At 41.5% G+C, this 23260-nt stretch overlaps 1 protein-coding gene across 3 annotated transcripts; it reads left to right on the top strand.

Moving 5' to 3' along the window:
• Positions 1-1484: 1484 nt before the first annotated feature.
• Positions 1485-21426, top strand: LOC130911291 (NACHT, LRR and PYD domains-containing protein 3-like). 3 transcript variants are annotated; one of them, XM_057829157.1, is made up of 10 exons: positions 1485-3206; positions 3280-6608; positions 15402-15695; positions 16166-18002; positions 19109-19279; positions 19449-19622; positions 19985-20155; positions 20327-20500; positions 20673-20846; positions 20920-21426. In XM_057829157.1, the coding sequence occupies exons 2-10, from the start codon at positions 6467-6469 to the stop codon at positions 20936-20938; spliced, it is 3156 nt and encodes a 1051-aa protein (XP_057685140.1). In that variant the 5' UTR covers positions 1485-3206; positions 3280-6466; the 3' UTR covers positions 20939-21426. The 3 variants fall into 3 exon arrangements, with proteins under 3 accessions (XP_057685140.1, XP_057685142.1, XP_057685141.1); XM_057829158.1 differs by lacking the exons at positions 1485-3206; positions 3280-6608 and adding an exon at positions 11531-12614; XM_057829159.1 differs by lacking the exons at positions 19109-19279; positions 19449-19622 and having other exon boundaries at positions 1485-6608.
• The last annotated feature ends 1834 nt before the right edge of the window (positions 21427-23260 follow it).

The following is a 23260-nucleotide window of genomic DNA, read 5'->3' as shown; positions in this document are numbered from 1 at the left end:
GTCCTGCTGGAAGACCCATCACCTCTGAGGGAGATCCAGCTTCCTCACACTGAGCCCTACATTATGCTGCAAAATTTGTTGGTAGTCTTCAGACTACCACACGGTCAAGCAGTCCAGTGACAGAGGTAGCAAAGCAACCCCAAAACATCAGGGAACTTCCATGTTTGACTGTACGGGACCGCGTTCTTTTCTTTAAAGGCCTCTGAAGGAATTCGGCTCCCCCCCGCCAAGCCGCGGAAACACCGCCAGCCGAACGAAGTGCCGCTCCACTGGCACCGCTCCCGCAAGCCAACCGGTGGGGGCCAAGATTCCGCGCGTTCACTCCCATGGTAACCCTTTGTACTGACTCCATGTTCCAAAAGTTTGAAGAAGGCTCACCCAAAACAGGTTGACAATTTATTCGTCGACAATGGTCAAAAAACAAGGCAAAACAGACGACGGAGGAACAATGCTGGATCCAAAACAAGGCTACATAGAAATGTTTCCGAGCAGCGAACAGTTTATCTCGGTGTCCAGTCTTTTTGAAAGCTGCGGTGGAGTGGGCCGGGCCAAAGGTGTGGCTGGGTGTTGTCTTGGGATCATCCTTCTGTGCCCGGTTTTGGGCGGTTAGGTTCGTGCGTCATCCTTCGTGGCTGGGACGTGGTTGCCACAGCGACAAACGCTGGTCTTGACGTACCAAGCGCCCGCTATCAACTTATTATTCTGGCTGGTCGAGACGCTACTTGTTTTAGGACAGAGCGCCCTGCTCTTTGTCCTTGGAGTGGCCGGGAGAACTGATCGCGAGAGTTGGTGCGTCAATCTTGCTCGTGATGCACACGTTGGGCTTCGGTGACAAGATGGCGTTGTGTATCTATTCTGCTTTTCATTAAAATATGGTGTGCTATTTATTTTATATTAGGTGTGTTAGAGTAGTACAAACAATCCTACAGTACAAATGAGAAACGATACTATTCCCTGATTGATTATATTATATTATTTTATATTATATTATATATTATTTTATAGCTTTGAGATTGCCCATGCTTCCTCACAATTTTGCTTCTCAAGTCTTCAGACAGTTCTTTGGTCTTCTTACTTTTTTTTTTTACATGCTCAATGTGGTACACACAGGGACACAGAACAGAGGTTGAACTTTAATCCATTTTACCTGGCTGCAACTGTGATTTAGTTATTGCCAACACCTGTTATGTGCCACAGGTAAGTAAGGTGCTGTTAATTACACAAATTAGAGCGGCATTACATGATTTTTCAAAGAGTGCCAATACTTTTGTCCGGCCCAGTTTTGGAGTTTTGTGTAAAATGATAATGATTTTTTTTTTTTCCCATTCTCTTTTGTGTTTTTTCATTGCAAGCATAATAAATGAAGCTATTAAAACCAAAGCATATGTAAATTTAGTCATTTTTTGGGAGAAATTGAGCATTATTTGACAGAATTGCAGGGGTGCCTGTACTTTTAACCAGCAGTGTATAAATGAATACTACATCACATCTGTAAAACATAAATACATCTTTTTTCTTCCTCCTTTCAGAAAGAAAGCTGACCAATCCGCTGGGTCTGAAAGGCAAATGGTTGTTGTATTATCATCTTTAAATAACTGCTACTCTCGCGTGATCTTGCAATCCTTGCTTGAAAAGATCGAGCTGCTCCACAGACGCTCTGCTCGTGAAACGCGTCCTATGGAAATTGACGGCAAGCGTCTCAAGTGCGTTGAAGCGTCGGCATAGCTCACGCGCCGTAAACGTGCCTGGTGTGTTACCAGGGTAGTTGCGCCCCTGGTTGTGGGTTGTCACCGAACTTTTTTTTTCTCATGAACTGAAAGGAAAGGCACGAAAGACAAAGCCACTAGTTCGTTCACTTTAAAGTTTGCTAAGAATTTGCTCCTTTAGCCCACTGTTTTACGCATTTTCATCCTGTGCAATAGCAGAACCAAGAATGCTCACAATTACATCTTGTGACCACCAAAACGTCTTTTAGCATGAAACCCGAATTATATTTTGCCTAAGACTGAATTTCCTATGCTCGTGTACAAGCATGCATGCAGAACTCGAAGAATATTGAGTTTTTATAGAAGAATACAGTGGGGCAAATAAGTATTTAGTCAACCACTAATTGTAAATAAACAATAATAAACAATACTTCATTTGAAACAATACTTCCTGATCTTCAACTGCTCATAACTGAAAAACGGAAAAAACCTATTTTCATGATGAATTTAAGGAAGGAATTAATGATGCCTTGTTGTGATTTAGTGGCCTCATTAGGCCTATCTTTGGGGGGGTTCAGCCCCTCCAAAAATTCTTAAGCCCCCCGAAAAAATTTGGTGTCTAAAGTGGTGTAACGGTACACAAAAATCTCAGTTCGGTACGTACCTCAGTTTTGAGGTCACGGTTCGGTACATTTTCGGTACAGTAAGAAAACAAAATGCAAAATATAAATATGCTAGTTGTTTATTACACACTTTTGGGCTTTCAACAATAGGAACATTAGCCTATACAAAGCTAGAATTCTGCTCAAAAATAGGAAATACAATATTCTGAAATGTAGACATTTTGAAAAACAAAAATATTGGCTAAGACTTTTTCTTTTAAAAAATATCTGATGTGCAAAATTGAACAGTTGCAACACTGATCAGTTTGGAGTTTCTCATATTAACTTTATGACCACAACCTCGAAAAGTAAGGGTTAGGTAAGGGCTGTCAAACAATTAAAATTTTTAATTGAGTTAATCGCAGCTTAAAAATTAATTAATCCTAATTAATCGCAATTCAAACCATCTCTAAAACATGCCATATTTTTCTCTAAATTATTTTTGGAATGGAAAGATAAGACACAAGACTCGCCAGCCCACACTGCATCTTACAAGTCCTTGAGTAAGGAGATCCTCCAGTTCGAAATATTCCATGGATCCGGTTGACTAATCAAAAGAATCACTGCTGCCATTAGCCAATGAAAGAGCAGACAAAATGTTATTATCAGTAGACATTACATAGCTTAAACAATGTTCCCATCGTGACAATTTTCTCATTTGTTGCAGGCTAGACTACTGCGAGATGACAGATAATGGATGCAATTCATTGGCCGAGACTCTCAAGTTAAACCCTTCCCATCTTCAAGAGCTGTACGTGTCAGGCTATCAAATAGGAGAAGGGAAAAGGGTCTTATTGGACATCAAGGAGGATCTGAACCATTGCTTGAAGATTGTCATGTAGGATCCAAACAATTATGCTTGTCAGAGTGTTTATCCACAATCAATTCTGATTCTTTGTGTCTTTCTTTAGCTTTTAATAGTACAGCTAAGAACAACGTTTGATCCCTGGCATCAAGATTGGAGAGTCATTCCAAATGTTCATTATTAAAAGACACTGCATCCCTTTGGTTTCCTTCAGATTTTGTTCAGTCCCACATACTCAGAACTGTCAGACAACCCCTAGACAAGGTGTCACCGCTATGGCAAAGCGGTCTCGCTCACCAAATTCGAGGAGAGTCATCCACAGGTAGGCTTGCCACCCATCCCTTGAAATACGGAATCGTTCCGTAATTAGGAATTAAAAGTTGTGTTTATTCCGTATTTCACAACTGTCCCGTGGGGCAACTCCACGTGACCCGCGGCTCCGGCAGTGGGGAGTGGCGGGCGGCGGTGCGCCCAGCCCATGCAGGTCTGTCACACACAAACACACACCTGCGCTCACGAGCGACCACTGAGCCAACAATAATGAACAAAAAGGGCAGGAAATATTAAAGACAGCAAGATACTGTAGTTATCTGCCTGACCGCTGCTGTCTGCCCTGCACTCCACTTCCGGGTTCATTGCCTAGTTACCTCGCTAGCTCTGCTCAGTGCACCGCCCCGCACGTTTTCAAAACTAAGATGTCATCCTCAAAAGGGGAAACGTCTCCAAAAAATAAACTGGAGTTAGAAGAGGGTATCCCGTAGCTCGATAGTCACTGATGGTGATTATAAAGCAAACCGCAAGGCAGGCAGGAAATTCTTTGCAGTGTCTCACAGAGGTGTAAAACAGCATGCTGCAGGGAACCTGCACAAACGGAATATAAGATCCCAGAAGAGCCTTCGTCACAATTCTTTGTACCTGAAACATCCCCTGAGCTTGATTTGGTATGTTATTATGCTATTGTATATGGATAACATATAGGCTATATTTATATTTACCTTCATAAATCTTGCATTGATAGGAACATAGCTAGGCTATTTCAGTTGCTACTATGGTTGATTATTTTCAGGAATGTTGATTTTTTTGTTGTTGTTGTTTTTTGTTTTGTTTTTTGAAACATGCATTTATTATCAATCAATATGGAATGAATTTATGTACCCATAAAGAACATCTTATTTTGTTACGCTAACTAATGCTCCTCATTTGGAATTATTCTAATAGATTTACAGCAAATAAACACTGAATAAATAGTCCTACTGCGAATATATACAATTGATTGATTAATAGTGAATTTGACATAATCCCACTCCTACCCTTTAAATTACTGCAGCTGAGGTGGCACAGGTAAACCACACAGTAAAACGTAGCCAGCCAGAGCTACAATAGTGCTGACTGTAGACACAGGCGCAATCAGAACATTTTAATGTGATTCCAAAATGGTGAAGAAAATGATTTTGGGGTGAACAAGGCACTGTTGAAACAAGTCCTGGGTCCAAAGGCAGTGGGTGATGTGCTCAAGATTTTAACGTCACCCATCCCATTCTCCATACAGACCGATGCCTCGAATAAATTGAGCAGGAAGATGTTTCCCCTTGCTGTCCAGTACTTCAGTCCAGAGTCTGAGCTAACCAACAAAATGCTGGACTTCATAGAGAATGCAGACGACTCAGCTGCTGGAATTGTAGCTCTCCTGGAACATTCCCATAAGAAATTTGGTTTGTCAATGGATCACGTGACCGGATTCAGTGCCGACAACACAAATGTTAATTACGATATTCACAACTTTGTTTTCACTAACCCGCAGAAAAAAAAAAAAACAATCTGCTGCAAGGAAACTGCCATGCCCACAGAGTGCACAATACAGTTTTTTCATCTAAAAATAGATACATTTCTATGCATTTTAGGAGTTTTGGGGATGCTCCCTTTTTTTCGCCTGTAAGGCTTTGGGCGCGAGTGGGGCGTCCCTTATTTCTATTTCTGAAAGGTGGCAACCCTATCCACAGGCGGGTTATTTGCAGCGACGCTGCTGCAAGGAGTTGGAGTTCAAGGGAAAGATCTATAATGCTTCCACCAAACTGCTGGCTATTGGAACCGGGCCGCTCTGGGCTCGTATAGTGCTGACGTTATGGACTCCCTAGGTGCTAGCTAGCTAGCTGTTCTGAAGGAGAGCCGGACACTCCTGATGCACAGTATCCTCCTAATCCCGGCAAAAGGTATGGAATCGGCAGTCTCGTTGGATGTTTCCTCAGATGTTTTAAACACAATCATGTGGCTCTATTCATTTTTCTGACGTGAATTAAAATGCTTGTCACTAGTACACGTCCAACCCGCTGTTTACCAGCATGTGCGTTTTTTTCATGGATGACTAGAAAGCACTCCCAACTGAGTACAGACCCACACTATGGAAACTCTTCGTAGACGACATTCTGAAAAAGGAAAAAAATGGACATAGACAAAGACTCACAGACCACCTCAACACCATAGACACCACTGGCAGCATCAAATTCATCCAAGAAGAGAGAACAGATCAATCCATAGCTTTTTTGGACATACTGTAAAAAATCCACAATGACAACAGAGACATCAAAATGAAAGTACACAGGAAACCCACACTCACTGACCAATACCTCCTATGGACATCTGAACACCCCACTAGCCACAAGCTGTCAGTAGTCAGAACATTACGCATGACAAAAATCACAGATCCAGATGAGAGAACACAGAAGAATAGCACATACAACACTCGCTGAAAAGGTGTCAGTATCCACAGTGGGCATAAGCAAAAGGTGCAGGAGCGTTTAAAACAACACAACATAGGGGGACAAACAAAACAAACACTTGGTGACGTTGCCGTATGTGAGAGGAGTCATGGAACGTATCCAAAGAGACATGAAAAAATACAACGTAAACACACCGGTCAAATCACACACAACACTTTGCTAGATATTGGTCCATCCAAAGGACTTGGTGGACTTGATCAACTTGTCAAGAGTCACGAATCTGCTTTGGACAAGGTGATGATGCTGGAAATTTTTTTTGGTGCTGTTCCAGTGAGATTTACAAAGTTGAACTAATTAATTATTTTTTTCAAGGTTTTTATCTGAGTTTGTTGTACATTATAAAATGTCTGAGTGAGTGCTCGTCCGAGACTGGTGATTCCATACTTTTTGCTAGGGGTTGTATAATGTTGGTTGTAGGTCTGTTGATTGTATGAGTTTTCAAATCATAATTTCAAAAAATGTAGGCCGATATGAATTTAAATTAGCAATAACTAAGAATCAAAATGAGGGAAATAAATGCTTACATTTTGCCATAAGGATATTATTGTGGTTAAATGCATGATGTTAAGACACACCCAGCATGCCCCGTCGACGACAACGAGCACTGAGACAAGTTGTCTCTCAAGCGCACTGGGAGAGACGACGCGACAAGGCCTAGGTAAGTTTTCTCTTAAACTGAAAGAAACTTCTCTATGGTCAATTAACCTCCTGTCATGTTTGATTATGATAATGTGCCTAATTATTTTTTTCCTTTTCATGTTTTTAGAGAGACAGGGTTTCTTTAGCATTTTCACAACTTCCTATTGTCTTTAGAAGTGTGACTTACCTCACTTGCGCTTGCCATGCATTTCCTTATTTTTTTGAATAAAATACTTGTTTGGAACATACAAAGTATGCACACGAGCAGTGTTGTCACAGATTACTTGGAAAAAGTAATTTAGTTACTGATGACTGATTACGCCTCAAAAAAAGTAGTTACTTTACTGATGACTTTATTACCAAAGTTTAAGTTACTCTAAAGGTAATTAATTGGTTACTTTTTACCTATTTTTCTCCATTTGCTGCCTCATCATTAGAATGACAACAGAAAAATGTAATCGCATGTAACTGACTTTACGATTATTGAATTTACAGGGGAAGATCAGAATTTTTCACATAAGGCTTAATCTATGACTTTGCGGGGGTTTAAGTAGTCGATGGGGTTGATTTCAACCACCATTGACTCGTACTAGCTTAGCCAATCCATGGCCCTGAAACTAACAAATAACCAGAGGTGTGTAGAGTAGCCAAAAATGTTACTCAAGTGAGAGTAGCGCATAGACTTCATAATGATATTGACGGGGCGCGGGGCTGATTAACAGGGGGGCTGCATTGTTGGCATGGCCGTCAAAGCTGACCGAGTGGAATCACAGAAAAAGAGCTTTTCCCGTTGAAAATTCTTGTGAATAAATGCTTAAATCCCTGAATTCTTTATAGATATGGACGTAAAACAGTCTCAATTCTTGGTTAAAAGCCCCCCAAAAAACAGGCAGTTTGCAATTATTTTACGTAAATATGTCGAAGAATGATCCTCGTCTGTTAGCAATTGTGGCAGCCCCCTTATCACAACAAAGAGCTTTTTTACGTCAAACATTCTTGGGAATAAAAGCTTAAATCCCCAAATTCTTTATAGATATGAACGTGAAACAGTCTCAATTCTTTGTTAAAAGAGCAAAAAAACGGGCAGTTAGCATTTATTTTATGTAAATATGTGCGAAGCTAGTCAGTCAATGTGGCGGCAGCCTTACGACAAAGAGCTTTTTCCGTTCAAAATTCTTGTGAAAAAATGCTTAAATCACTCAATTCTTTATTCTTTATAAAACTTTCTCAATTCTTTATTAAAAAAGCAAAAAAAAAAAAAAAATAGGCAGTTACGCATCTATTTTAAGTATATATGCCGAAGAATGACGGCAATGCCGTAGTGGGTCCCAGTATCCCATTGATTTTTTTCACGTTTCAAAATGCATGCATGAAACAAAAAATACAATGATTACCTTGAATCCTCGAACAAATCACTCCTGAGACAGTCTTTCCTGTTTATACAGTGGGGCAAATAAGTAGTCAACCCCTAATTGTGCAAGTTCTCCCACTTGAAAATATTACAGAGGCCTGTAATTGTCGACATGGGTAAACCTCAACCATGAGAGACAGAATGTGGAAAGAAAAAAAAAAAAAAAAAGAGAATCACATTGTTTGATTTTTAAAGAATTTATTTGCAAATGATGGTTGAAAATAGGTATTTGGTCAATACCAAAAGTTCATCTCAATACTTTGTTATGTACCCTTTGTTGGCAATAATGGAGGCCAAACGTTTTCTGTAACTCTCCGCAAGCTTTTCACACACTGTTACTGGTATTTTGGCCCATCCCTCCATGCAGATCTCCTCTAGAGCAGTCGTTTTGGGGCGGTTGTTGGGCAACACGGACTTTCAACTCCCTCCACAGATTTTCTATGGGATTGAGATCTGGAGACTGGCTAGGCCACTCCAGGACCTTGAAATACTTTTTACGAAGCATTGCTTCTTGATCCCACTACTGCTTTCGATACCATCTCCCACACAATCCTTCTCGACCCGCTTTCCTCCCTTGGTATCACCCAGACACCCCTTTCCTGGTCCTACCTGTCCGACCGCACACAATTTGTCAAATTCGCCCCCATAAATCCAAATCCCTCCCCGTCTCTGCTGGCGTGCCCCAAGTTTCTGTCCTGGGGCCGCTCCCCTTTATCATTTACATTCTCCCCCTCGGTTCCACCTTCCGCAAACACAACATTCAATTCCAATGATGACACCCAGCTCTATATATCCTCAAAACCAACCTCCTCCCTTCCACCTTCCTCGCTTACCGTCTCTTAGAAGACATTAACTCTTCTTCTCCTCTAACTTCCTTCAACTTCACAGCTCAAAATCAGAAGTCCTCCTCGTTGGAAACACCGCCATGCTTTCTCATGTCAATAAATTTTCTATTACCATCAACAGTGTACCGATCTCTGCTTCCACTCAGGTTAAGAGTCTGGATGTCATCCTCGACAACACGCTCTCCTTCCGGTTACATATCAACGGCATTACCAGATCAGCCTATTTCCACCTTCGCAATATTTCTTGTCTCCTCCCTTCTCTCACCTGCCATACCGCTTCCACTAATCACCTCCCAGCTCGTAACTAAATCACTGCTCTTTGTTCTACCTAACAAGTCCCTCCAAAAACTGCAGCTCCTCCAGAACTCAGCAGCACGCCTAATCACTCGGACTCCCACCACACACCACTACCGTTTCACTTTTCAAATCCAGACTCAAAACCCACCTGTTTACTCTTTCTTACCCACCATGATCCCTAGCTCTGTTCTATTTTTACATCTTTTAATCTTTTTTTATGATTGTTTTGTTGTTACTGTGATTCCACCTCTCTTGTGATGCGTCTTTGTGTGGCTTTTCAAACGCTCTACAAATAAAATGAATTATTATTATTTATTATTAAATGATGGTCCTAAACTCCTTTGAAAATGCAACAAATACCACAAATTAACCATGATAAAGCGTACCTGTGAAGTAAAAACCTTTTTATGTGTCTGCATCTCGGCGCTCACCGAGAGAGTGCCAAAGGTGTACAAAAAAATAATAGGAGCAAAGGGTGGACTTTCAAAAAAGTGGAATATAAAATCTGTTTTAGTTGTTTCATTTTTTTATATGTATTCGCATATATACATCTTGACACTGTTGGTGTTCAATCCTCGGTTCAAGCTCAGTTGTTGTCGAAGCTTTTGAAAGCTTAGGTTCAAAGAAATTGGATATTGGATATAATTGATCATATGGATGATCCAGAAGAAGACTGGGAGAATGTGTTATGGTCAGATGAAACCAAAATAGAACTTTTTGGTAGAAACACATGCAGGTTCTCATGTTTGGAGGAGGAAGAATACTGAATTGCATCCGAAGAACACCATACCCACTGTGAAGCATGGGGGTGGAAACATCATGCTTTGGGACTGTTTTTCTGCAAAGGAAATTTTTGGCTACTCTACCCACCTCTGCTGATCAATGTGTAAAGGAAAAAGAGTAAATTTGCCCAATTTGCCTAGCAAAAGTCAGCTAGCTTAAATGCTACAACTGCTAACATATTTACAATTCTCATAGCAAATCGCTCACACGTAACTCCACAAATCGTAGCTCTAAACTTAATTACAAACGCATACAAACATTTATTAGCTGAAAGTACTTATAGCCTTATGTGGGCCAAACCAGAGAACAGCTGTCATTTACCCTTTATGTCAGACAAGCGTGTAAGCTCCTCGGTCAGTCCAGCCAGACCGAACGCTGCCAGTAGAGGGCAGTGTATCCGCCACCATTAAACAAAACAAAACACTTTTGGACTTTTTGGATAGTTATTTTTAATTTTTAAAGGGTTAATTCCGACTTGCACAGAAATTCGGGTTATGTCGCCAGCGTAGGAACGGAACTCGTTCGTATCCCAGGGACCATCTGTATTAAAAATTGTTCAACTGAAAGGAAGGCACGAGTCGCTAATTCCAAAGTTTGTCCAAAGGTTGCTCTTTTTCGGTCAGTTAGCCGCCTGGCCTGTGTGATTACGATCATACAGTATGTGTATATATTTTAAAGCCAGTACAAAATGTGTTTTGAGTCGAAATTCCCAGTTATGTTTTCGTTTACGAACTGTTGGAATTCGCCCCCCGGCCAAGCCGCACAGAAACGGCGACAGCCGAACGGAAATGGTGCTCCGCTGCTTACCTCTTCCGTGAGTCAACTCGGAGGGCAGATATTCCGCGCGTTCACCTCTTGTGTTAACCTTTCGTACTGACTCCGTGTTCCAAAAGTTTGAAGAAGGCTCACCGAAAAGAGGTTGACAATTTATTCGTCGACAATGGTCAAAAACAGACAACGAGGAAGAATTCTGGGTCCAAAAAAAGGCTACATAGAAAATGTTTCCGAGCAGCAAATCTGTTTGTTATCTCAGTGTTTTTTTGAAGGCTGCGGTGGAGTGGGCCGGTCCGAAGGTGTGGTTTCGGGATCATCCCTCTGTGGCCTGTTTTGGGCGGTTAGGTTCATGCTTGGATGGGACGTGGTTGCCACAGCGACCGACGCGGGTCTTGACGTCCCAAGTGCCCGCTATCAACTTTGTTATCCTGGTTGGGCGAGACGCTATAGAGCGCCTTGCTATTTGTCCTTGGAGTGGTCGGGAGAACTGATTCCACGAGTTGGTGCATCAATCTTGCTCGTGACGCACACGTTGGGCTTCTGTGATAAGATGGCGTTGTGTATCTATTCTGCTTCTTTTCATTAAACTATGGTGTGCTATTTATTTTATATTAGGTGTGTGAAAGTAGTGCAGTCCGACAGTCAATATGAGAAATGATACTATTCCCTGATTAATTATATTACGTGTGTTAGAGTAATGCAAACAGTTAGACGGTGCCTACGAGAAACGGTACCATTTTTCCATTCCCCCTCATGAGCCCCGATAAGGTGATTCACTTTACTGTGTCCAAGGGCATGGAGTGAAGTCTGCCTAAACTATAGTTAGATGAATGTGTTAGACTAATGCAAACAATTATATGGTATGTGCAAGAACGGTACCTATTCCCTTCAAAACATACAAGCAGGCATTCCTCTGCAGATGAAACTCAAAGTCTTGGAAAAATAGTGACAGAAATTCTTTTTAGAAAGACATGGTTTCTTTAGCAGTTTCACAACTTCCTATTGGCTTTAGAAGAGTGACTCAACTCACTGGAGCTTGCCATGCATTTCCCTGTTTGCAGTTTTTGTTTTTAAAGACAACACTTTGTTGGAACTAGCCCTACGAGAAACGGTACAATTTTTCCATTTCCCCCTCATGAGCCCCGATAAGGTGATTCACTTTACTGTGTCCAAGGGCATGGAGTGAAGTCTGCCTAAACTATAGTTAGATGAATGTGTTAGACTAATGCAAACAATTATATGGTATGTGCAAGAACGGTACCTATTCCCTTCAAAACATACAAGCAGGCATTCCTCTGCAGATGAAACTCAGTCTTGGAAAAATAGTGACAGAAATTCTATTTAGAAAGACATGGTTTCTTTAGCAGTTTCACAACTTCCTATTGGCTTTAGAAGAGTGACTCAACTCACTGGAGCTTGCCATGCATTTCCCTTTTTGCAGTTTTTGTTTTTAAAGACAACACTTTGTTGGAACTAGGCCTACGAGAAACGGTACCATTTTCCCATTCCCCCTCATGAGCCCCAATAAGGTGATTCACTTTACTGTGTCCAAGGGCATGGAGTGAAGTCTGCCTAAACTATAGTTAGATGAATGTGTTAGACTAATGCAAACAATTGTATGGTGTGTGCGAGAACGGTACTTATTCCCTTCAAAACATACAAGCAGGCATTCCTCTGCAGATGAAACTCACAGTCTTGGAAAAATAGTGACAGAAATTCTTTTTAGACAGACATGGTTTCTTTAGCAGTTTCACAACTTCCTATTGGCTTTAGAAGAGTGACTCAACTCACTGGAGCTTGCCATGCATTTCCCTGTTTGCGGTTTTTGTTTTTAAAGGCACCACTTTGTTGGAACTAGGCATGTGATTCTGACTGTATGATGACTTCAAAGGGAACCATGGACAAAAAGATAAATGTTAGTATGAGTTCTAATAATTTGATATTTCACCCCTCTGAATGTTTTTGTTTTTATACATCTTGACAAATTAGTTGGTCGCCATTGTTGACGATGCAATGCACTCTAGGCGGGGATGTCACTGGGCAGCACTGCAGTGCTACCACAGTGTCACTGTTTAGCTACATAAACATGTCATCGGTTCTGCCTTTATAATATGAACCCGAGCGGAAAAGTGATGGGCTGGACAGCACTGTCGATATTTTGACAAAATGAGCAGAAAAGTAAAGGTGTCCAGCGGGATTCGAACTCATGTTTCCCATATGACGGACAAGCGCGTAGACCGCAGGACTACACTTCCGCGTGATGCTAGAGTCATGATTTTCCTTATAAAGCAATCGTAACCCACATGCGTTGTCTGTCGTTGCAGTAAAACCTGAAAGGGAAATGCAACTGAAAAGAAAGTGCGGCTGGCTTGACCATGGAATTAGAAAACGCGGCTCACTTCAGACAGCAAGCGGACAACAATAACATAGGGATTGCGTAAAAGCGTTTTTTGAACACACAAAAAAACATGCGATTGCGAAACAAAGGACACATAAAGGGTCCGTGACAGTAGAAAAAAAAAACCTTAGCGAAAACTACGGTGAGAGGCAGACACTCGAAAAAAACAAGGCAATGATGCAACTAGCAACGAAGGGATATACAGACTGTCAAATGGCCTCAAGTCAATTCTTGGCAATCCACCTTGGATTGGTTTAAAGACACTGCTGATGAGCTGGAATTGGGTGCAGGTACGACATTGGGAACTCATCCCACAGCTCTGTAACAAAACAAGCTGACCAGCAGAGAATGTGACAAAATCATGCCAGTCGTCATACTAGCTCGGTTTGCAAGAGAGCACAGCTATCCTCCCAGTCCATCCCAACTGCGTCATCACACCCAGCGTGCATCGCGCATGTAAAACATGGCACTCTCCATAGGTCAAAACGCACTAATTATTATCGATTTTTAAAGTAATGGCAATAATATGTTTCTAATAACGTTTTATTAAAATAAAACAATTGTGGCTTATTAGAGCCTACAAGTCTTTGAAGGGATCCACGAATAGACTTCTTAAAAGATTAACATTATTATGAGTTCAAATAATTTGATTTTGAAACCCTCTTGATTTTTGAGTTTTTATACAATTTGTAAAATTAGTTTAACAATAGGTCGCCGTTGCTGTTGACGTCGCAGGGCGGTGACATCACATGGTTGCGCTTCAGGGCTTCCAGAGTATGACTGTAGCGATATAAACATGTCAACTGTCCAACCCTTTCAATTTGGACCCGAGAGGAACATTAATGAGCATGACAGCACTGCCGATATTTCACATAGCGAGCGGTAAAAGCAACATGAACAGGAAAGACGGGATGAAATAAGACGCGAGTAGGAAAAAAAAAAACGGTGTTCTGCCAAAATGTGCTACACAGGTAAAACGTCCTACAAGAGGTGAATTTGACACACAAAGTACTACCGTGCACTTTCAGCTTGTTTGGTTTAGATGCATACAGACAGAATATACTAAAGATATCTTAAGAAAATACTTAAATGTAGTAGTATCAAATAAGGTGGTTTAAATATCCTTCGTGACTAATGTGGTCAACAGATCAACAATCTGTTTTAAAGTGACCACAAGAAAACACAATGCGCAAACGTATGAGAGGGAAACACATGCAGGATTTTGAGGCAATAAAAAAGGTAATAAAAGACTCAATAAAAACACAAATAGTAAGTACTCACCACTTTTAACTGATGAGTGCATGTGTTCGTCGAGAGACCGTGACAATCTACGTCATCACCCTGAGTGTCCATATAACATGGCGCCCTCCGTAGGTCTAAACATGTACGAAATAGTATAGATTTTTAAATCAATGGCAATATTTTATATGTTTCTAATAACATATTTTAGTAAAAGAGAACAAATGTGACTTATTAGAGCCAACAAGTCTTTAAGTATGAGGCTCCCTTTAAGTCCGAGGTTCCCTGCAAGGGCACTGTGGCTTGTATGCTTTTTTGCATTTGGCCGCATCATCTTCCACCGTCTTTCTCCTTTTTCTTCCCTCTCTCTCTCAGAGCTGCAGTTTCTTTTATTTTTTAAACTGTTCAAAATCCATCGATTAACCTCGTTTATCATGTAGTCCCTACTCTGTCCGCTCTTTACTCACGCGGCACACTCCACGGCGCCAAAGCTGCAGGTACCAGACACGTCACACATTGTTCCCGCCATCCAAATGCTTTTTGTATGGCTGATAGAGACAGTTAAGGCAGGTCTCAATGAAAACAAACCAGTGAGTGGCCACTGATTGGCCTGGGCTGCTTCTCGTAAACAGTGTACCGGAAGGCTTTTTTTTATTTTTAAAGTGAGAGAGCGACAGGCGGAGGCCAATCATTGGGCACAAGGAAACAGAAGACTGAGATTGATAAAACAACTGAATTTAGCCTCTGCGGATATCTCACCAGATATCAGGTCTTAAAAATGCGCTAGTGATTTTTGGACAGCAATCACGCACTACTTTTGCTATCTGACCTCTTTGCAATCGAAAACATAGAACGACTCTGATTATATTATCTTCAAATATACATTTCAGATATGTTCCATATCAAAAAAGGTCATTATGTAGCTAGAAAAGTGAGCAAGGAGTTCTAACAGGGTTTTTCTTCCTCACGTCGGGTCGCTTTCCCAGGAAATTTGTTTTGCGTCACATCACTCAAATGCTTTACAATCTCAAAAGACGATAGACCAATAAAAGTTGTCTTTCACAGGTACCCCATTGATGCTTACTATTATACAGGCAGGAAGAATGGCTCTGGACAGTGAGCGGAAGGAGCTGCTGTTGAAAACGCTGTTGGAGCTGGGGAAAGACGACTTTGAGTCCTTCAAGTTCTACACGGACCTGCCTCAAAGCGTACGTGAAAACCCCAGCCGGGTGTACATTGCTGACGAGTTGATGAAGAAGCACGGGAAGAACGCTCTGGAGGAGACCATCAAGATTCTGGAGAAGATCAGTAACAAGAACTTGGCCGAGATGTTGCGTCGCAACATGCTGGAAATAAAAGGTTAGTCCCCAAAGTACCTGGGGTTACAACGCCGGGGACTTAAAAAATGTGGGAGTCAGCCATGAGACGTGGAAAAAATAGTTGTGCTGGAACTCTGATACAGTCCACATGAATCTCGGGGTGGACTGATTTGGATGAACCTCCGTTCTGAAAAATTCCCTCAAGTCTTCCTTGTACCCTGAATGATTGGCTTTATCAGTTCTGATCAAAGTCAAAGGCATTTGGAGAGCCTGTTCGTCTTGTAAAGTAGAAAGTTGAGCTCCTGACTAATTGCGTCTGTTTCACTTCTTAAGTTTATATTTCACAAAAGCCAGGTGCACAATTAGTTAATGAAGAGCATTCATCCAAAAGGCTTCTTCTCTTTCTGGGTGTGATGTTTCCCTATTCATGTCTCTGATTGATTTGTTGCCTGGCGGTGTTCATATGGTGATTGCTTTTTGTTCATAAGAGTCACCGCTGCTGTCTTTCAGGTGCCGTCTTCTCCGTTCATGATGATGATGATCAGATTTCCAGATTGAAGGCTGACCTGCAAGGCAACCTGCGGTGTTTGTACAGTTTTGTCCCAGAGGGCAATACCGAGCGCTGGAAGCAGCAGCCTTTGGCAGACATCTACACGGAGCTGGAGGTCAGCTACGGGGCCGACGTCCGCCCCGACGAGCAGCACGAAATCCTTCAGATGGAGACGTGCGCAACGGCCAAAGAGTCTATCCTGCCATGCGACATCTTCAAAAGCCCCGATGGGAAGCATCGACCGATACGCTCGCTGCTCACTGTCGGCTTCGCGGGAATCGGAAAAACCTTCCTGGTTCAAAAGTTTGTGTGTGACTGGGCCAGCGGGAATACCAATCAGGATGTGCACTTCATATTTCCCTTCACCTTCCGGGAATTGAACGCAGACAAAGGGAAAAGCTTTACGCTGGCCGAGCTAATCCGACGCTACGTCTGTGAGAGCAGGCACATGAGCGAGGAGACGCTGAACAAAATATTTGCCGACCTGCAGACATCTGGAAAGCGGGACTACGAAAGCAGCGGGATCAAGATCTTGTTTGTCCTAGATGGACTGGATGAGTGCAACTTCAAAATGGACTTGAAGAACGACACCAAAGTGGACACGGACGTGACGGAGGCCTACCCGCTGGAGGTGCTCCTGGCGCACCTCCTGAAGAGGAATCTGCTACCCTGCGCCCGGGTTTGGATCACTACGCGTCCCGCGACGGCCCACGATATCCCCTCCGAGCTCATCGACAGCAGAACAGAAGTGAGAGGGTTCAGCGATTCCCGAAGGCTGGAGTACTTTAGAAAAAGGTTCCCAAATGAGGATCACATCATGAAACACATCCAGAAATCTCGCACCATCTTCATCATGTGCCACCTGCCCATTTTCTGCTGGCTCACCGCCACAGTTCTTCAGGATCATTTGGACAGAGGGAAGGCGGAAAAGCTTCCGACAACCCTGACAGACATGTACTCAGAGTATGCGTTCAACCAACTGAAAAGGTCAGAGGAGAGACAGACGACAGAGTATGTCTGTGTGCTAAAAGCGCTTGCAAAGCTGGCCTTTCACCACACCATGAATAAGCGTCAGATCTTCTACGAGAAGGACCTGGTGGACAGCGGCTTTGATTACGGCCAAGCTGCTAAACACTGCGGTTTGTTCACCGAGGTGTTTAAAGAGGTCCGTCCGCTTAGAAAAAACCAACAGGGCAAGATGTTTCAGTTCGTTCATCTGACCATCCAGGAGTACCTGGCTGCACTGCACGTAATGATGAGCCTCTTCCACGAGAACAAGAACGTACTGGATGATTCAGAATGGTCGCTGAAGAAAATTGTCAGACTTTTTAAGCAGAAGACAATCACTCAGGTACACAAGTCAGCTCTCCAGAAAGCCTCGGAGAGTGAAGGAAATCTGGACCTGTTCCTCCGCTTCCTCTTTGGCCTTTCCTTGCCGTGCTACCAGGAACTAGTGGGGGAAGTGCTGAAGCTTCCTCCGGACTGCGTGCAAAGCAAGTCCAAGACAGTCGAGTTGATCAAGGAAAGGATAAAACAGAACTCTCCAGAGAAGAACGTCAACTTATTCTACTGCCTAAATGAGCTGAAGGACGACTCTTTGCTTAAGCACATCCAGCAGGAACTAAATTCAGTACGTCAGCACTGGCGCGACATGCCAAATGACATGTGGTCGGCCCTGGCCTTCTTCTTACTGACAGACGACGAAACCATGAAGTCCTTTCACCTGGGGAACTACGCCCCATCACCTTTGGGGCTGGAGAAGTTGTTGGTGGTGGTCAAAGCTTCTCAAATGTCAATGTAGGTGCTCTAAAGTATTCCTGAAGTATAAAAAATCTAAAATCACAACTGCATATTGCAACAAAAAAAAAACAACAACAATTCAAATCCCCAAACAATTCCTTATGACAAAACCCAACAAACAACAAATCTGAAAACAAAGCAAAATCATTTACTCTCAAAGATGTGTTCGTACAGTTTTTCGGAACATTGAAGTTCACTACCGTCGTATACAAACAATTCTTCCTCATCTTTGACTGCTCATAACTGAAGTAGTAAAAAACACTTAAAAGATGGGAATGTAATCTTTCATTTTGTAAGGACATGTAGCCATCAAACACAATATTCTATGGTGCTTGACAAATCATCGCAAAATCATGCATTGCTTAGAAGGTTCCCTTGTTGAAGCCAGTACATGTGAAGGCCCATCCGAAGTTTGCCAGGGACCATCTGAATGATGAAGAAAGTGTCTGACCTCTGTTATTGAAAACAAAGGCTTCTGCACTCAATATTAGCACTGATTTTCTCAGTGGTAGAAATACTTATGAACCCTAGTAAATTACAAGTGAATTTTTGAAAAATCATACAATGTGAGTTCCATATTATTATTTTTTTCAGATTATGTCTCTATGAGTGGAAATACATCTATGATTTAAATTTCAGACCTCTACCTTTTTTCTAAATGGGTGAACTTGTATACTCACTGTATATTATATTCCAACTAAGTCATTGATATCTGTATGCCAGCACTAAAAATGTTTACCTAAAGTTCATCCTGAAACACGGGAATCTAAATCTTGAAGAATGTCAAATGCATCGAAATTCTATTTAATTCCAAGTTATAATCTTGAATAAAAAGCAAAAGGAACGATTCTCTGCGTTTCCGGCCAACCAGTCAATAGAATCACTGCAGTTATTAGCAAAAGGAACGATTCACTCATCATGGTTGTATGAGAAGAGCGTCCTTGTTGATGACATCCAAAACGAATGAAGACTGCGTCGCAGCCAGCACATTCCTGCTTTCCTGTTGGAGACATCATCACTAGAAAATAAGATGAATAATATCGATTAAACGATATGTTATGTTTGGCTCACTCTCATGTCTTCCTCCTGGCTTTGTTCTCCAGTCTAAGTAAATGTAACTTGGACAAAGGCAGCTGCCATCTACTGGCTTCCGTTCTCAGCTCTCCATCCAACCTGAGGCATCTGGACCTGTACTTCAATGATCTATCGGACGAGGGGGTCGAGATCCTCTCGAATGGACTGTCTAGTCCACACTGCATCTTACAGGTCCTCAAGTAAGGAGCTCCACCTGTTCATGATATTCTGTGGTTCCAGTCAACCAATCAATAGAATCACTGCTGTTATTAGTCAAGGAAAAGGCAGACAAAACGTTATTTTCACTCAAACCATCAAGTCCAACCAGGTTCCCTTCCCGACTTCAGGCAATAATCTCATTTGTTGCAGTCTGGAACACTGCGGGATCACGAAGCGAGGATGCGTTTCATTGGCCGAGGCTCTCAAGTTAAACCCCTCCCATCTTCAAGAGCTGGACTTGAGCTCCAATGATCTCTCAGACAGGGGGGTCGAGATCCACTCGAAAGGACTGGCCTTTCCACACTGCATCTTACAGGTCCTCAAGTAAGGAGCTCCTCCTGTTCATATTCTTCTGTGGTTCTGGTCAACCAATTAATAGAATGACTGCTGTTATTAGCAAAATCCACACCCAATCGACATCCAAAACAAATAAAGGCTGCGTCACAGCAAGCACATGAGCGTTCCTTATGGTGACATCATCACTAGAAAATAAAATACATAAAATATATAAAACGATTGGTTTTCAGATTTGTCATTGGGTTTTGTGATTTGCTCTGTTTGTTTTACTCTTTCATTTTACATCTTGAAATAAAAATCTTATTATTATGATTCTGGGCAGCATACTAAAGTCAGCAGTCGTTATGTTTTGCTGGCTCTCACGTCTTTATCCTACCTGTGTTCTCCAGTCTAAGTGAATGTCGCCTGGACAAAGGGAGCTGTCACCTGCTGGCTTCCGTTCTCAGCTCTCCATCCAACCTGACGCATCTGGACCTGAGCGATAACAAACTGTCGGACGAAGGGGTGGAGATCCTGTCGAAAGGACTGGCCAGTCCGCACTGCATATTACAGGTCCTCAAGTAAGAAGCTCCTCGTATTCATGATCTTCTGTGGTTCCAGTCGACCAATCAATAGAAACACTGCTGTTCCTAGCAAAATAAAACGCAGACAAAGTGTTATTTTAAGTAGAACTTCCATAATTTTAACCAAGCTCCTTTCCTGACTTCAGCTAATTAACTCATTTGTTGCAGTCTGGAACACTGCGGGATCACGATGCGAGGATGCGTTTCATTGGCCGAAGCTCTCAAACTAAACCCCTTCCGTCTCCAAGAGCTGGACCTGAGCACCAACAATCTGACTGACGAGGGGGTCAAACACCTCTCGGAAGGACTGGCCAGCCCATACTGCAACTTGAAACGCCTTGGGTAATGTGCTCCTCCATTTAGAAATCTTCTGTGGTTCCGGTCGACCAATCAATAGAATCACTGCTGTTATTAGCCAAAAAAAAAAGCAGACAAAATGTTATTTTCAGTCGAACCTTTATAACACTTACCAGATTCCCTTCCTAACTTCAGGCAATTATCTCATTTGTTGCAGGCTGTACGACTGTAGGATTACCAATAAAGGATGCATTTCATTGGCCGAGGCTCTCAAGTTAAACCCCTCCCATCTTCAAGAGCTGTACCTGAGGCTCAATAAAATAGGAGAAGAAGGAAAGAAGGTCTTATCGGACGTCCAAGAAGATCCCAGCTATGGCTTGAAGACTGTCTAGTAAGATACAATTAATGTTGTTTGTCAGAGTGTTTATTCACGTTCAATTCCGATTCTTTGCGTCTTTCTTCAGCTTTAGCTCGTGGCGCTAAGGACGTCTGATCCCTGGCGTCAAGAAGGGCGTCTCATTCCAAATGTTCATTGCTGAGCCCATTTTGTTCCGTCCCACGTTCTGTCCAATGAGTTCAATAAGTACCCTATATAGAGTTAACCTATGTTTTTCGCAAATTTTTAAAAATGTCACATGTACACTTGAAATTGTTTTGTTCATGTTGACATCAATGTTTTAGACGTGATTAATCAACAACAATCCACAAAAATAAATACACTGGAAACATTTCATTTTGTTTTTTTTAACACTTAAAGCTACACTTGACTTTTCAGTTTTGGTCGATTTTAGCAACGCAGATGGACAAAAGCGGAAGTTTTTTGCCTTAAGGAAGACTGCGTTCCCCATGAGGACCAGTGACAGCGTGGGAACTCCGCATCTTGCCTGATCGACACTGAATAACACGGCGTGGCCCATTTTGCATTAAAATGCCTCCGAAAAAAGTCCCGTCAATGGATGAAATGGAGGAGATCAAGCAGTCTCTCAACTTTATAATGGAGGAACTCTGTGCTGTTCGGCAACAGCAGAAAACTATTATGGATTTGGTCAGGGAAGTAATGCAGCAGATGTCTTCGTCAATGAGCACCTAACCAAACATAACTCGGATATAGCCTGGAAAGCCCGACAACTTAAAAAACAGAGGAAAATACAAAACACGTGTACAAGCTGCAAAGTATATATAAAATTGAACGGGACGTCCAAAGAAGCAAGAGTAATCTGCATAAGAAATATCACTGAACTGGAGAAATATTCATAAACGTCAACGGATTGCAGTGTCAACATAGGATGGAGCGGATCAAGACTGGACTGGATACGGAGGTAGCAAACGCAACACAACCATGACTTCACGATTGGGTAGAACTTATTATGGATCGGGGGATAGGAACCAACTAACACAGATAATACGCGACAGCGGGGAACAGAAACTGAAAAGTTTTGAGTACATTGATCACCACAATTTGGATTTAGAACAGTACATAGATCCGGACCAGAGGTTGCGCTAGACTTTTTCGTTGTCTGTCATTTTGACTGACAGGGTCATAAAAATCCAGTCATAATCTATTTTTACCCGGCACTTAAATTTTTAAAATGACTGTATCTTGATGCAGTCACTATATGTATATACACAATAATACAATAATACTTTATAATTAGGGCTGTCAAACGATTAAAATTTTTAATCGAGTTAATTACAGCTTAAACATTAATTAATCGTAATTAATCGCAATTAATCGCAATTCAAACCATCTATAAAATATGCCATATTTTTCTGTAAATTATATATATATTCTGTAAAATAAATTGTTGGAATGGTAAGATAAGACACAAGATGGATATATACATTCAACCTACAGTAAATAAGGACTGTAGTGGGCATTTCACTCTACTGTCATTTAAATCTGTCTATGCTGTCCTCACTCCCAAGCGTCTACTTTTTCCAAAGCTAGACAGCTAGTGAACGACGCCTTAATAATCAGACTTCTTCCTTTTTCATCTGATTTATTAATAAAATAGCCTCAAACCATTGTCCTCTTTAGACCGTCATAAAACTACAAAAAAAAAAAAGTACACAAGCATTGCATTAGCAACAACGTTAGCTTAGCACCCTATACAGGTTCACTAAACATAAACAAAAAGCGTCTCATAGAAAAAATAGAACATTTCGCTTACTAACATAATATGTACATTCTTTACAACAACCATACTTACGGACAAATCTTGTCCAAGGATCATATAAGCACAACATTACAACGTAGGCGTCAGCCCGAGACGTCGTGCAGCCATATTGAGCTGGCAAGAAAAAAATAAACCATGTCGCAAAGCGACCACAAGAGTTCACTGTTACAGCACAAAAAGCCTTGCTGTAAAACTTACCAAAAGGCAGAATACTGTCTGAGCGGGACATGTGCGTTAATTGCGACAAATATTTTAACGTGATTAATTGAAAAAATTAATTACCGCGCGTTAACGCGATAATTTTGACAGCCCTATTTATAATATAAAGTAACTAACATTAGTGCAGTCATGGATTACAGTAAGCAGGCCAGTACTGTGTTTCCATATATATTTTTATTATATTATGTATATACAGGATATATATATTTATATATATATATTTTTCCCCCAAGTGGGACCTTCTATGATACTAATACATTTAATAATAATAAAATATATAATTCCATTTTATATATATATATATATATATATTTTTTTTTTTTTATTTATTTATTATTATTAGTAAATAAAAATGCACGTTAATACGACGCACATAAAGGCAACTTCCAATTTTTTAAAAAATCGTTAG

The sequence above is a fragment of the Corythoichthys intestinalis genome, unplaced genomic scaffold, assembly GCF_030265065.1.
Source record: "Corythoichthys intestinalis isolate RoL2023-P3 unplaced genomic scaffold, ASM3026506v1 HiC_scaffold_24, whole genome shotgun sequence".
In the NCBI taxonomy this organism is placed as follows: Eukaryota; Metazoa; Chordata; class Actinopteri; order Syngnathiformes; family Syngnathidae; genus Corythoichthys; species Corythoichthys intestinalis.
The sequence above is the reverse complement of the archived record's forward strand: the minus strand, read 5'-3'. Positions and strand labels throughout refer to the sequence as shown.